Here is a 14,700-nt window from a genome sequence, read left to right as displayed (position 1 = left end):
AGAAGGACTTGGGGGTACTGGTGGATGAAAAGCTGGACATGAGCGGGCAATGTGCACTCACAGCCCAGAAGGCCAATCGTATCCTGGGCTGCATCCAAAGCAGCGTGGCCAGCAGGTTGAGGGAGGTGATTCTGCCCCTCTGCTCTGCTCTGGTGAGACCCCACCTGGAGTACTGCATCCAGCTCTGGGGTCCCCATTACATGACAGACATGGAGCAGTTTGGCCCTCTTCTGGACCTGCTCTCAGAAAGTGGTCAGAGGGATGGAACACCTCTCCTGTGAAAAAAAGAGAGAGAGTTGGGGTTATTCAGTCTGGAGAAGAGAAGGCTCTGGGGAGACCTTATTGCAGCCTTTCAGTATGTAAAGGGGGTTTATAAGAAAGACATAGAAAGACTTTTTACCAGGGCCGTTAGTGACAGGACATGGGGCAATAGTTTTAAACTGAAAGAGGGTAGGTTTAGACTGGACATAAGGAAGAAACTTTTTACAATGAGAGTGATAGGACAAGGGAACAGGTTATCAGAGAAGTTGTGGTTGCCCCATCATTGGAAGCGTTCAAGGTCAGGTTGGATGCGGCTTTGAGCAACCTGATTTAGTGGAAGATGTCCCTGCCCATGACAGGGGGTTGGACTAGATGATGTTCAAAGGTTCCTTCCAACCCAAACCATTTTATGATTCTTTTAAGGGTTGGGTGGGGGTTTTTTGCTGCACAGAGCAAATGTTGAGTCTTAGTGCAGCTCTGACAGCAGTGCTTTGGTAGCTACCGCTAATTCCTGTTCTTCCATTCTTCAATTATAAATTCAGGTTGCCCACCATCTTCTGTATTAGTGCCTTGCCACTGCTAGCATGGGAGCAAGGCATAAGCACCCTGCAGCTCACAACAGAGCTGAAGCCACAAGTTGACAATTCTTATCCTCTGTATCTTTATATTTTCCTATTGATAAAAATGCAGTTACGGATGTTCTAGCCAGTTGTGTTTGCCACAGCTGAGGATACAGATGAGGAGGACCGTACACACTTGAGTGTTTTAATGGCTCACCTTTGAAATAATCTTTCTCTTTTGTCTGGCATTTTATATGTATGTGTTTATACTTTTGCAGAGTTTTTTGAAATGGATATTGTAGGCAATCTTAGTAGACAACTTGTGTAACTTGAAGACTCTTTGTCTTGTTGGGGGGGGAGTTTCTGTAGCTTTTGCGCATGTGACAGTTTAATATGGCTGTTTAATTTTTTTAATTTAAAGATGTAATCTTACCTTTTCAGTCAGAGATGGAGAAGCCTAGAGGAAGGAAGAAAGCAGCTATCACAGATTCAGAAGAGAAACTAAGCATAGATGACCTGAATAAACTGGGTCAAGAGCAGAAACTTAGAGGTAGTCAACGGGGAAGGAAGAGACCTGCGGTTGTTTCAGAATCTGATGAAACACAATGGCAAGAGGAAAAAAGGCTAAAAGAAGATGTAATAGAAAGTGAGGATGAACAGAACAGTCCACCAAAGAAAGGGAGACGAGGACGCCCTCCCAAAGCAAACAATGGAGGAACACCAAAGGAAGAACCCGTAGCAAAGTCATCAAAACGGAGCAAAAAAAAACAAACACCAGCAACTGCAGCAGAAGAGGAGGAGGAGGAGGAAGAAAGGCAAACTGAAAACATTGAACAAAAGCCAAAAGGCAGGCAAAATAGGACACCGAAAAGAGCACCGCAAAGGTAAGTCTGTCTTCTTGTAAGCTGCATCTTTTTTATCCTTGGACATTAGTTATAATTTGATACTTTGCAATTTGGGTCTTCCTCAAAACAGAGCAGAACCATCTGAAACTAGTACAGTTGAATCAGCACAGTCTACGCCACAGAAAAGACGAGGAAGGCCATCAAAAACACCACCATCACAGCAAAAAAAAGTGTAAGTGGTGAATATTTTCTAAATTTGTGTTTAGTGAAAATTAAAAATATGCCTCTGTGCACCCAAACAATCATTTACTGAAAATATTTCAGAATACTTTAATTGACAGTTAAGAAAATAAATTGTCATTGTTATTTCTAAAATGTTTTCCCTAGCTGCTTCTCCTAGAGCATCTCAAACCAGAGCAAGAGGCTACAAGTAAGTTTAATGTACTCAGGTAGCATATATGTAGCTTTGCTCTTCTAGGAGAAAAGTCAATAAAGCACATGAGGGCCTTGAAGACAGGGCTTTGTTAGGACTTCAAGGAGCAAAAAGTGCTCCCGTTTGTTTTGGATAGGGAGGAAGAATCAAATTGTTACTGTGGTGAAACAGTATTGTGGAGAATAAGTTTATTTTGATTCTCCTTAAATTAATGTTCACTTACTTTCTAATTTGTGGCCTTCTTATTATCCAATTGAATCATTTCCAAATGAATAAAATGTGCTACAATCCATGAAGGATAGTAGCTCTTGAAAATTCTGAGGCGTATTAAGCTCTAAAATAAAGGTAAACTGTGGCTAACTTCATTTTCTTGTGCCTACTGTAGGAAACTACAGGTATCTCTACCTTTTCTGTACATGTACGTGCAGTATATGTAAAGCAGAAGTGTACAAGTAGACAGGACTTACTGGCCCACTGGTTTTTGGTTTTGTTTGTTGTTTTGGGTTTTTTCCCCATACTGGAGGTCTTTGCCTGAACAAGCTTGTACCCTCAATTCAAATTCTAGTTTCATATCAGATAGCATTCTGGCATTTTGCACGCACAAAATCCAGACCTTTCTAGTGTTCTGTTTCCCTACCTCAGGTCAGACTTCTCCTGCTCTTTTACTCTGTACCCAGAAACACAGGTCCCAACGCTGTCTTGGTTACTACAGAAGTCACTGCTACATGTGCAGTGGAACAAGAGTTGGAAGCTGCTACTGCCATGCAGAGAAGACATGCCAACAAGTTCTTGTTGGGTGATGTGCTATGTGGCATTGGTCAAAGATGCCCTTTAGTAAATACTTAAGTAGCTTCTGATTCACTTCCCAGTGAAATCAGTGAATTCAGTGTGTTTCTTTACCCCGTTTTAAACAGAAAGTAAACTGTATCAATACACGTGATCAGTAACAGGCATAGCTCTTGTTCCTGTGTATGTACATTGTTGCTGGCATGAGGAGCCCAAGAAAGTTGTTTCAGGGTTCAGAGTTGTTGGGTCTGTTCCAGATTTCATCCAAAAAATATTGTATGTATTTTTTATTTTTTGTGATCAGACCACCCAAATTTGCAAGAAAAAGGTGAGACCGCAGTAATTCCTCAGTATTCCGAGTAGATTGTAGTCAGACCTTTCTCCCTTTTCTACATACCTATCTACAGTAGTTTAAACTAAAGGGAGTTGACAGACTGAGCAGCACTGCGTACCACAAGATAGTATGTATTTAATCTAAATGCTCAAAGCTTTCTGGGCTCCTTGGGGATGGATTTGGCGTAAGAATTTGGGATTTTACCTGTGAGGTGATAGTGTATAACCTATTTCTGATAGCTAATTGGGTTACCAATTAGCGCATGTGAACTGGCATATTTTTGTAATATGTGAAAAGATGAACCTAGCTTGTGAATAATTCTGTTTCCTTTTCAATTCTGTTGCTTCTATCAGTCATGGAAGGCTTGAGTTGGGCTAATTTGTATTGTGTCTCAAAGGATGTAATGTCGGTTGGTTGGTGCTGAAACCCCCACTATACTGTAATTACTATATCCAATTCAGAGATTTTATTATGTACAGATTTTAGTGCGGTTCTCAGGACTGAAAATGCCCACCACGTGTGGTTCGCTGCTGTCGGAGGACAGTTGTTTTGGATCTGTATGCCCCCACTGGGGATTGAAGTGTGTTTGTTGTCTGTCTGGAACAGAGTTTCTGGTTTAATTTAATACAAAAAGTCACGTAGTTTGAGTGCACCAAGACAGTTTGTGAATCTAACCAAGGTGCAGTAAGCGGGATGATTCAGTGATTTGATTCTAAACTGTGCTAATGACAAACCAAAATGGTAATGTGGGTGCAGCTGTGTAGTTATGGATACATATCTAGTTGTCCTTTTTTTTTTTTTTTAAGGTTGGGAGGCTAGTTCTCATTTTAAGCAAATGGGTGCTTTTTGCTTGTGGTTCAGCTCCCATGACTAACAAAGACAATTTAAGATATTGTTGACTGATTGTTCTTGACTATCCTGATTAAGGTATTGTTATCCTGACTATCCCTAGCTCTTAGCATGAGCTAGCTTGGAAGATTTGCGTTTAGATTCATTATAGTGTTAATTTCATAAATTAACACTATAGCGATGTGGGTTCTTCTACATCTGTAAAAATATAGATGCAGTTATTCAAATTTTGTTGTGTATAAACTCCTATGGAAGTAGAGTACATCTATTCACGGGCTTGAATAGAAGGGGAAGAAAAACCCCAAGTATTCAGTTTCTGGCTGTTTGGCTTTTCCTGTTCACTGGTTACTGTTGTGTCAACCTTCTTTGGCCTGTATTCTGGCACTGAAGAGAGAAATCTGTCTTGTGTATAGATGCAAAAATTGTTCAATTTTGTACTTCTGACTATCTGTTCTGGAAGAATTTGGTTTTCAAATGCTGTCGTCGAGCCTCCTAGTTTCAATTCTTCTATTCTGTGTGTGGATGAACTAGATAGGTGTATAAGGTAGAAGTATTATATAACATGAAATAGTAAGGCTGCTGTTCTTGTAAAGTAGAATATTTGCTCTCATATGGTTTGTACATGTGCAGACTCATATACTGTGAAACTGATCTTTATTTTTCTTCTGATTGTAGCCGTGCAGGACGTTCCAAACAAGCAGCCAGTAAAGAGAATGAATCTAGTGAAGAGATGGACGTGTTTCAGAGTAGTTCGCCTGTCAGTGATGACATTCCCCAGGAAGAAGTAATGGAAGAAGAGGAAGTTTCCACAATCAATGTAAGAGAAATGCTTGAGATTTCTTTGTGAGTCTTTGTGGTGTCCTCTGTGTATTGATGTTCAGAGAATGACTTCTCCTGTTCTTAGAACTTAACCTTCCTCCTTGAAAATGAATGAAGTGGTTGTCAGCTGCCACTGTTGTGTAGTGGCACTGCACTGTAGTTTTCCAGAGAAGCTGCATTTCTTACAAAATGTCAGTTTTTGTCAAGTATCTTAAATTTTCTGTTCTGTATAGCTTTTGTTATTTGTCTGCCTGAGTTGTGTAGTATCTCATGGGAATTATTTTCTAGGTAACTCGTGCCCATTCTTCTCAGCTAGATTGTAATAGTGAATAATGTTTCTTTATACAAAACAGGAACACAAAATGAATAGTACTGGAAAATAAGTATGGAATCTTGGAGCAGAATCCTAAACCAATTTCTTCCTCTTACCAGCATATGCAAATATGTTAAAATAAGTTTATTTTTACATTTATTTCATATAAATACATTAGTAATGTTAGTAGTAATACTAAAAACGTAACTGTGAATGCCTTCACACTTTTGGACACATCTGATGATTGGAGCATCTGAGTGTATGAACACTCTGAAAAAGGAAATTAGATTATTTCTGAATACTTGAAGGACACAGGCTCAGTAACATCAAACAAAGTTATGTCCTGGTCATTGTCTGAGACTTGTACCTGTGATAAAATGAGTAATGAATGACACTGTATACAGTTAGTCAAACATTATTATGAGAGTAAGCATTTTTGCCATTATAAAATATATTTGTTCTTGAATTTTTCAAAACTTTTCTGTAAAAACATTTAAAATACTTTTTCTCCAAACAGGTCCGTCGCAGAACTTCCAAAAGGGAAAGGCGATGAGTGAGCATGTAGTTATCAGCCTTCCAGGTGAAAGCTTTGAAGAATGCTTTTAATATAAAGCTTGAGACTGAATGAAGCTGTTAGTGCACAAATGGGGTTGCTGAAAAAAAGTCAAAACCTATTTTACTTTTACTGCCCCTGCATTTGCAGTCCCTAGGTCACAAGCTTTAGCCACACACATGTTGATATCATTAACTGTGGATTTTTGTGAAGTGTAATGTGCGCTGGCTTTGTAGACATATGAACTAAAGAAGAAAACTGTAAATAGTTCTTTTTTAATGTTTCTGACTTCTAAAGTGCTTGTATAGCTTTTATCCGCGGCTTTAAACTAACAGTACCCCACTGTTTATTGGATCTATTGATTTAAAAAAGAACAGAGTTTGTTGAAAATTGATCTCAAGCAATATCTGTCAGTGTTTGTATTTGTACTCTTGTTGACATTTAACTGTGAAAAAAAAAAAATCAGTTGAACAAATAGTGCCACTTTATTTTGCCGCTATTTGTTGAGAGGAAGAAGAAAAGAAAAACGGTCTTTGTTTCCTTCATGAATCTAACCTAGTGTTTACCTTTAGGCACCTACCTATCATCAGAGGTGCTAAATTACTTTCTTTTACAGTTGAACAATGTTGGGATAGAATAATACAAGAGATGCAAATTGTGAAAGAAGTTGTTTGACTTGTTTTACACCTCAGTATTGATGCCAGACTTTTCTGGACTTCTAGTGGCATTGAAAATTCAAAAAGGATTTAAAATATTTTAATTTTAAAAGTGTGTTATTAAATAATGTACTGAATACCCTACCCATTTTATCTTCCCCTATCAGTTTTTATTAATCTACTGTATCAATAAAATTCTGTAACTGAGTTTTTAATAGTCTAGTATGTTAATGTGTATAGATATTTCCTTCTGAACATGAAGTTCACAAAGAGCAAATTATTACTACATTATAATATGAAATCTGATATATAAACATTAGTGAAAATACAGTTCTTATTACAATGTAAAGTTAATCACAAAGAAAAAATTTTATTGATGCAGTGTGTCTTTATAAAGCTGTTCTTGAGAGCCAAGTGTTTTGTATTTTATAGTGAAGTTGCATGTTTATGAAAAATGTGCTGAAAATGGGATGTAATGTTTTTTTGGAAACTCGTATCTAGCAGTAGTTTATCGTAGGTAGCATCATGAGAGAACTTTTTATTGAGAGTTTATTGTACCTTTTTGTTTTGTTTTTGGTTTTTTGAGCCAAATTTTTTTGGTATGAAGAGCTAAGTTTTTGTTGAATAACCAGCTGTTGATTTCTGCAGTCAAGGTATTCAAGATTTGAATGAAGCTCCATTTTTATTTTGTGCTACCATAGACAGGTTGTTTTTTTGGGGGTTTTTTTTAGGTATAATCTGGGGGAAAAAAAAAAAAAGAAACAAAATACTTAAAGCAGTATCCTGTATGCAGTTTTACAGTTTACAAACTGTGTCTTTGAACCAAAATGTATAGGTTACTACACTATGCTTAGCCAAGCACATATTATTTCAGGTGCTGTTCTCCCTCTGGTTCCCTACAGTTGACAACGTGAAAAAATCAGTTTCTAATCTAGGAAAAATTTATCTCATTGAATAATGGAGCATTTTCACATAATCTATCAATAAGTAAGTTATAGTTGCAAGGTGGCCTGTAAAGATTAGAGGAAAGGATAATACTAAAGCACGGATTTACCGATTTCCAAACTGTAAGATCACTAGTAAAGAAACCTTTACAATTTTTTCATTATGCTTTTTTTGTTGTTACCAATGGAAAAAGGTATTACAAACAATTAGATTATTCTGCCTCAGCTTAATTCCACACACACACACACCCCCCCCAGTATTCAGCTTTTCAACATTTATACCTATAGATATGGAGGAAATGCTGCCTAAAAAGGCAATTATGGTTGATTTGAATTTACTTTGAAATAGTTGGCACAATGGAACTGGCTTACTTATGTTTCAGCAGTGCAAATGCAAGTTGTTGGGGTTTTTTTGTGGTATAAAATGATTGAAAGCTAGCTTTATATTTTCCTCTTTGACAGAATTGCACTGAAAACATTTATGGAAGATGTACCTTTAAGTCCATTTTATACAAAAATATGAAAAACTGATGCTGAAACTGCTGCAGACTCTTGAGGCTTTATGTGCATAAACATGGTTAGGTTAAACTTCATCAAATATTGATGCACATTATGATCAGTAATGTTTAATGTAAATTTAAACTATAGTTTTGCAATTTAAATGTTGATTTCTTGGGTTATAATGTGTAATTCATTATTTCTTGAGAAATAGGCACAGCAAATATTTCATTCTTATATTCAAACCTCTTAAGTTCATTCTCATCACATAAAGAAAATGAATATTTTATGTACTAACATTGAGATCTGCGTACAGTAGCTAGAGTATAATTATGTATAAAAGATAAATTGCTAACATTCAGTTAGCATGCTCTTCTGCAATGATAATGTTAAGTTTATAAAAATGTACTGTATTACATTAAAAGATCAAATTGAACTCACTGTAACAAGTTCCAGTATGAAATTTTTATGAGATTACCGAAGTATCTTGCTGTACTTTGCAGCAAATTAAGCTTTTGTGTTATATTTCCTTTTCTTGCTGCAGTGCAACAGGAAACTTTCAGTGATCTGTAGTTCATATGTAAAATGCAAACAGTGATTGTAATCTTGATACTAGTGTTTAAGAATAACTCAGTCTGATTCCAGAAGCATGGGATTCTTTACTTTTCACCGAGATAACGAATATTTAGGGTTAGCTAATCCACTAATAGGAAGGAAACATGAAATTGCTTGAGAGTTCTAGTGTGAACTTCTCTTCCACCTACGATAATGTAGAATCCTGTATTAATTATACTTGACTCTGCCAATTGACTTTATTTTCTAGCAAAATTGAACTCTTTTTTCAAATATTTTGACACTTGCTGTTTTGACATTTTGATCTATGTGAACAAAAACATTAGCATTTACAAAAAAGCATTCATATTAAAGACATTTCCACTGAAAATGAATATGCTCAATTTGTGAGTAACTTGCAGAAAACTTAGACTTGATGATTAAATGCTTCATTCTGGCATAGCATTTGTCATCTGATATTCTAAAAAAATACCACCAAACTTCACAGAGGTGTGTGTGCAGTTTTCTTGCTATTTTCCTTGCATGTGTAGGTTTTAACAGATTATCAGAGTCTGCTGTTGTGAACACACACAATAGGGTTTGGATCCTGCAAGTTTACATCCCTGTGGTTCTGTGGGGTTAGTTCTTCAATGCATTCATCCTACGCAAATACAAGTACAAAATCAAGTACATTGATATGTTTGAATATTCTAACACTTGTGCACACAGGGCATGTAACGGAAAGAGCATACATGTATCTTAAAACTGTATACCCCGGACATACAAAATTCTGAGTTTGTGGATAGAAATATTTTTAAAATTTGTGGTTTATATATATATAGAGAGAGAGAGTAGAGATTGATACATCTCTACCTCATCAAGGTAGGTGCAGTACATATTTTACAAAGGATTTTTTAGAGAAACATATTCAGGTATACCACCGTGTTTGTCCAAGGCAGCATGTCTACAAACACGTGATCAAGATGAATTCTAGATGGCCATCCCGCTAGTCTGATGGCTCTATGAGGACCAAAATCATAAAATTCACCTGACCAAGACCCTCTGTCCAGTCATCCATCAGGAGGAGCAGAAGAACCTGAATGCATTCTTGTTTCCTGTTATGCTCACAGATTGCCATTCCAGTCTTTGCATCTTTGTTGGATGTTGCCTTTACAAAAGATGTTTACTAACTTAGGTGCAATTTCCTAACGCTGACAGAAGTAGACTTCCTGCTGTGTCAGTAGGTTTGTCCACCATACTTGGGACACCTGCTTCATTATGTACAGTACAGCTTCTGGTATTTTGTTGCTAGTGGAAAAGTAAGAAGCTGAATGTTGGCAACGGGGATAGAAATATAGAAAAAAAAAACCCCACCCAATTTGCTTTGAAGTTCTTCAAATTCTGCGATCTAAAAGTTCTGACCTCTGCACAGGGTTCACCAAGTGCCATTATATTTGTATAGGCAGGATAAACATAGTATCATACTGTGTGTATGCAGTAACAAAAAGGTTTCATGCTTGCGGTTTTTTTCAGTGCCTCACTACAGTCATGATGTGGTTTTTAGTAGCACTTTCATTTCTGTAATGAAGATGTATATTGTATATTCTTTTGAGATAGCAGCATCGTATCATATCTATGTAAGAAGGAAGAAAGTCTCAAATGCAGATTTCTACCCCTGCAAATCCGTATTTTAGTAATCGTGATAAGTTGGAATTAGTTTTAACATATAGTTTCTTTGGAGGATGGATAACATCTTATAAGGTGTTTTATTTTGCTAGCCATGTTTCTGATGCTTGTATCCTACCTCACGTATGTAGATACAAAGGAACACAGTATTTTGAAAATCAAAAGCAGTATTGTTGAATACACTGCCTGCTTACTTGGAATTAATTTTATTATTTTAAAAAATTGCATTTCACAAACTTTTACGTGGTTCTGAACAGATTCAGAGAGCTGAAAGGCTTAGATATTAGGTTCTTTAAGACTATGTCAGTATTGTTGCATTTTATTAATTTTCTATAGATAGAAGGCAATTGCTCAAATTATGACATGCAGTATAAGCGAACATGTGAACTTAGTAACAACCTAAGTAGTAGTGACTTCTGTTGGTGTTATATTATAAAAAAATGCGTTAGAATGAAACATTCTTGCCCTAAAAAGCTTTTTCTTTAATATGTTGAGAAGACATGCTGATAATGTAAAACAGCTTTCTTTTAAAGTCATGGCACCTTGAAATAGTCTGGTTTGGAACAGCTGACTTTTTTGGTAGATATTTTTTAAGCTTACAGGTTTCTGTGTTCCATGTAGTATGTTTATATTCAGCAAAATTAAATTCTTGTAAACTAAAGTTATTTTGAAGGACAGAAGAGTTTTTAAAATCCACACTTAATAAAATAATGAGGTGTTCATTTTAAGCAGCAAGTTTTTTTTTTTTAATAGCCATACCTATAGGTGCAGTAACATCTTACATGAATCTGGTGTACACCACCATTTCTCTGGAGCCTTTTACCTACAACACACTGAAAGGCAGTAGAAACTGCCTTTGTGTTTTCCCCAAACGGCAGTTACTGTTGTCCTTCCATAAACATTTCAAAAGATAAGAGCTGAAGGAGGAAGGGAGAGAAAAATGATGGTTTAATTACCTTCTGTTTATCTTCTGCTGTATTCTATATGGTTTAGGTGATGGAAAAACAATGGTGTGTGGAGGTGTGTTGGGTGAAAAGTGGGCTATTAGAAATGAGTTAGTAATTTGAAAGGTGCTAGAGAGATGAGTCAAGGGTAGGGAATCAACAGATAAGTGAGATGGGAAAGCAGTTACTCGATACCAGATGATCCATGATAGAAGTCTTCTATTCAAGATGAAAGTCTGGATGAGGGAAGCTAAGTTAGTGATGATGATATTATCATTATTTATTTAAGAATGGAGAACTGAGGATATGTTGCTTTCTTTGACTTGGAGGAAGAGGTTGAAGTGTTGAAATATATGTAAAAACACGCATAGAATTGAGACTAGTGCCCAGAGTGTGTTTGTAGAAAGAGGGTGATAGCTGCTGCTGAGGTCAAATGTAATTAGTAAGGTATTTGGAATAGTTAGGTGAAAGAGGATTCTAACATCCATAGGTAGGAAGATAAGGTTAAGGCAGTATCCATGTAAATGCAACACTAAAAACGAGGCAAAAGAGGCCAAGATATAAGCCATTTGGAAACAAGAGCTCTCGAAGCTGCCTAATAGCAACAGTCTTTACAGGTGCACACTGCAGATAGCAATAGATAACCATCAGTAACGATGTCTCCTACAGTGCCTCTCATTAAATGTTTCAACGTGACCTCTTTTCTTAGCAGCTTTTTGTGAAACCCTGATGACCCAGTCTTTCCTACTAATTTCAGTATACCTTCTTAGCAGCCTAGGACGGTTCTCCCCTTCCCTCACACACTTATGTCCTCTCCCTAGGGGACAATGTGTGTCTTATTGCCTAGTCGTTGCTGCTTTTCATTCCCTTCAGTGGGCCCCAACCAGCCAGGTTTTTATATCTTTCTCATTTGTGACATCGGCTCTTCACTGAGAGGGTGGTCAGTCACTGGAACAAGGTTCCCAGGGAAGTGGTCACGGCACCAAGCCTGTCAGAGTTCAAGAAGCATCTGGACAATGCTCTTAGTCATATGGTTTAATTTTAGGTAGTCCTGAGAGGAGCAGGGAGTTGGACTCAGTGATCCTTATGGGTCCCTTCCAACTTGAGATATTCTGTGATTCTAAATGCAGCCATTGTGCTGCTTGTTTCACAGCCATCAAGTTGTGAAACAAAAGCAGTCATCAGACTACTACCCAACTGCAGTGCGTATTGGAAAAGGTGTGTACAAGGTCTGTAGTTGAACTAGAGAAGTAGTAGTTGAACTGCTGCTACATTTTGATATCTCAGTTTCTCAATATCTAGTGAACCAAGCTCCTTCCAAGGTTATAGTACTTCTCCAGAACTGTGAAGCTGTCTTCCAATATCTGGCCTCCATTATCCAATGAAATGGCAAGTAAGGACTCCCTGAAGCAGAAGTAGCCAACCCTGTGCTCCCAAATACAAAACGGAGTGTAAACCAAAAGGAGGAATACTTTGGAGGGATTTGGGCAGAAGTTCAGTTCACTTCTTTTTGTTTGCATTAGGGAAGAAGCAAGTCTTTGGTAGGAACATGAAAGAAAAAGAAGATTATTGCAGTAGGGGAGATCAAGTTTTGCCAAACCATTTTCTTGTATTCATGGAAGGAGCAGGAGAAGTTACTCAAAAAATATGTATCACTTCAGCAACTCTTAATGATTATGTACTTGGGTACTATCCCAACAAATGTGTGACAATTGGTTACGGGATGTTACTCTTAATTCTGCATGGGATAGTATTTTAATCTCTGCAAAGATCTAAAAATTAAGTTTTTCTTCTTCCTAAGCTGCTCTGCTACTTGCATTGTTCATTTTTTTTATAACTCTGGTATTTAATATTGGCCCAGCATCCATTGCCTGCTTTCCATTTTTGTATTTATCTAAAATAAGGAAGTGAGAGATGGCCATAACACAGAACTAGTGTCACTTAGTGCTATCATATTTCGTTTAGATAAAATACTTGATGTATCAGGAGAACCCTTTAAATCCATACTTAATTCATTAATTTGTTAAAAACTTGTGACTCTACCTTCTTAGTTTCTACGCTACTATTTGATGTTGAATTTGGAACATAGTTTTCTTCTGTGCTGTTTTCTGTTTATGCAAGTTGGGCTAAAAGAGCCAATTATGATCTGCCTAAAAAAAGAAAGTATTAATAGTATAGAATATGTAGTGTGTTGCTGCTACATACCAGAGCCTTCACCACAGAAAAATCTTCTATGTTTTTTAGCCTCAAATACTTGTTTTCAGTGTAAACCAGTTGTTTCTCTTGGAGCCTGTGGAGTTGTAAAACAGCTTTCAACAGTCAGGGCCTTCCTTTTGTTTGATACACATACACTTATAACATACATATGTTATTTATGTATAAAAATACTTGTCATAAAGGAGCAAAATGAAGGTGGAGCTTTGAAATATTGTCTATATAGTATACATAGAATTGCAAAACTTTTGTCTATGACTACGTATATGCACATTTACTGAAGGAACTTACTGATTAAGGTTGGAGACTGTTTTTTGCAGTCTTCAGGCTGCTATACGACTCCATTCTCCCTTACGTGCTGTGTAAGCTTGTATGGACAGTGTGCCTAATGCCATGTGTGTTTCTCTAAATTTCCTGATGAAATAGCTTTTTGTGTGCCATTTTTCTACTGTGTGGTCTGTTGTCTTGTTAGCAATTGATTCACTCTGAAGACTGACTTGATGGGCTTTACTGAAGAAGGTCTTCTGTCTGTTGTCCTGACCCTACAGGGGCTCTCGTTTGAGTGGGGAATAGTTTTTGGGCAAAGTTCAGTCTTTTCACCTCCATACTAAGAGAGAAAAAGACATGTTTCAAAAATTACTCTAGTAAAGAACCCCTTTTTCAGGTCCCTTTGCACATCTAGGTGGGCCTGGACCCATTCCGTTTCTCAGAAGAAACAACTTTCTCCATTGTTAGTACTAAAGACAAGGAACATATCTCACCATATCTCAACACATTTCATTGTTATGCCGACTATGCCCTGAGATCTCTCAGCTCAAGCAGGGGCTATAGAGGTACAGTAGATTACAAAAACCTACCTTTTGGAGCTGATGTGGCTTTGGCCTTCCCAAACAAGGACCGCATGGGTGGTCCGGAGGTCACTGGTGACTTTGCTTCTGTACCTGAGGAAACAGTACCATTATTACAGTTCCTATTCTCAGCAAGAAAAAGTAGTCCTTAGTACTGAAGCCATCCTTGCTTAAGACCCACCACCCTATTTAAATTCAAGACTGATGAGGACTTCTAAGTAGTTGCTAAGTAGTGGGGTCATCCCATTTTGTTATAAAGGGACTAAAAAACCACAAGTGTTCCTCAGCTTAAATTCCTGTGATGAATGACTGAGACAACTGGGGGGCTTCTTAAGGTGGATCCCCTATTTGAATCTCTGATTCTTTTGATTCCATATTCTTGGTAATGAAATGTGATGTTCCTGATAGCCATTACCTCTACTAGACACAGGGAGATACCCTCACATCCCTTTCTGTTGTCTTTCAGCCACATTTCTCCATTCCTCTATCGTGTTCATTTCAAAAGCAGCGAGAGTTTCATCTTGGCCAGAAATTGCTTCAAGTCTTCCTCATGAGCCTTTTGCTTTTAGGTCTAATTTGTCTGTCACGGTCTTGATATCAGAAGG

At 37.4% G+C, this 14,700-nt stretch overlaps 1 protein-coding gene across 4 annotated transcripts in view; it reads left to right on the top strand.

Annotated features, from left to right (window-relative positions):
* Window positions 1-8,296, top strand: part of PDS5B (PDS5, regulator of cohesion maintenance, homolog B (S. cerevisiae)) — a 100,642-nt gene extending 92,346 nt beyond the window's left edge. For 2 of the 4 annotated variants that reach the window (XM_009327728.1, XM_009327727.1), the window contains exons 31-34: window positions 1,263-1,705; window positions 1,797-1,898; window positions 4,744-4,885; window positions 5,718-8,296. In XM_009327728.1, coding sequence (XP_009326003.1) covers window positions 1,263-1,705; window positions 1,797-1,898; window positions 4,744-4,885; window positions 5,718-5,753 — 723 coding nt within the window. In that variant the 3' untranslated portion in view covers window positions 5,754-8,296. The remainder of the gene's footprint in view (window positions 1-1,262; window positions 1,706-1,796; window positions 1,899-4,743; window positions 4,886-5,717) is intronic. The other 2 variants (XM_009327730.1, XM_009327729.1) reach the window with 1 other exon arrangement.
* The last annotated feature ends 6,404 nt before the right edge of the window (window positions 8,297-14,700 follow it).

This window comes from Pygoscelis adeliae, unplaced genomic scaffold (assembly GCF_000699105.1).
Source record: "Pygoscelis adeliae isolate BGI_AS28 unplaced genomic scaffold, ASM69910v1 Scaffold14, whole genome shotgun sequence".
NCBI classification, from domain to species: Eukaryota; Metazoa; Chordata; class Aves; order Sphenisciformes; family Spheniscidae; genus Pygoscelis; species Pygoscelis adeliae.
The sequence above is the reverse complement of the archived record's forward strand: the minus strand, read 5'-3'. Positions and strand labels throughout refer to the sequence as shown.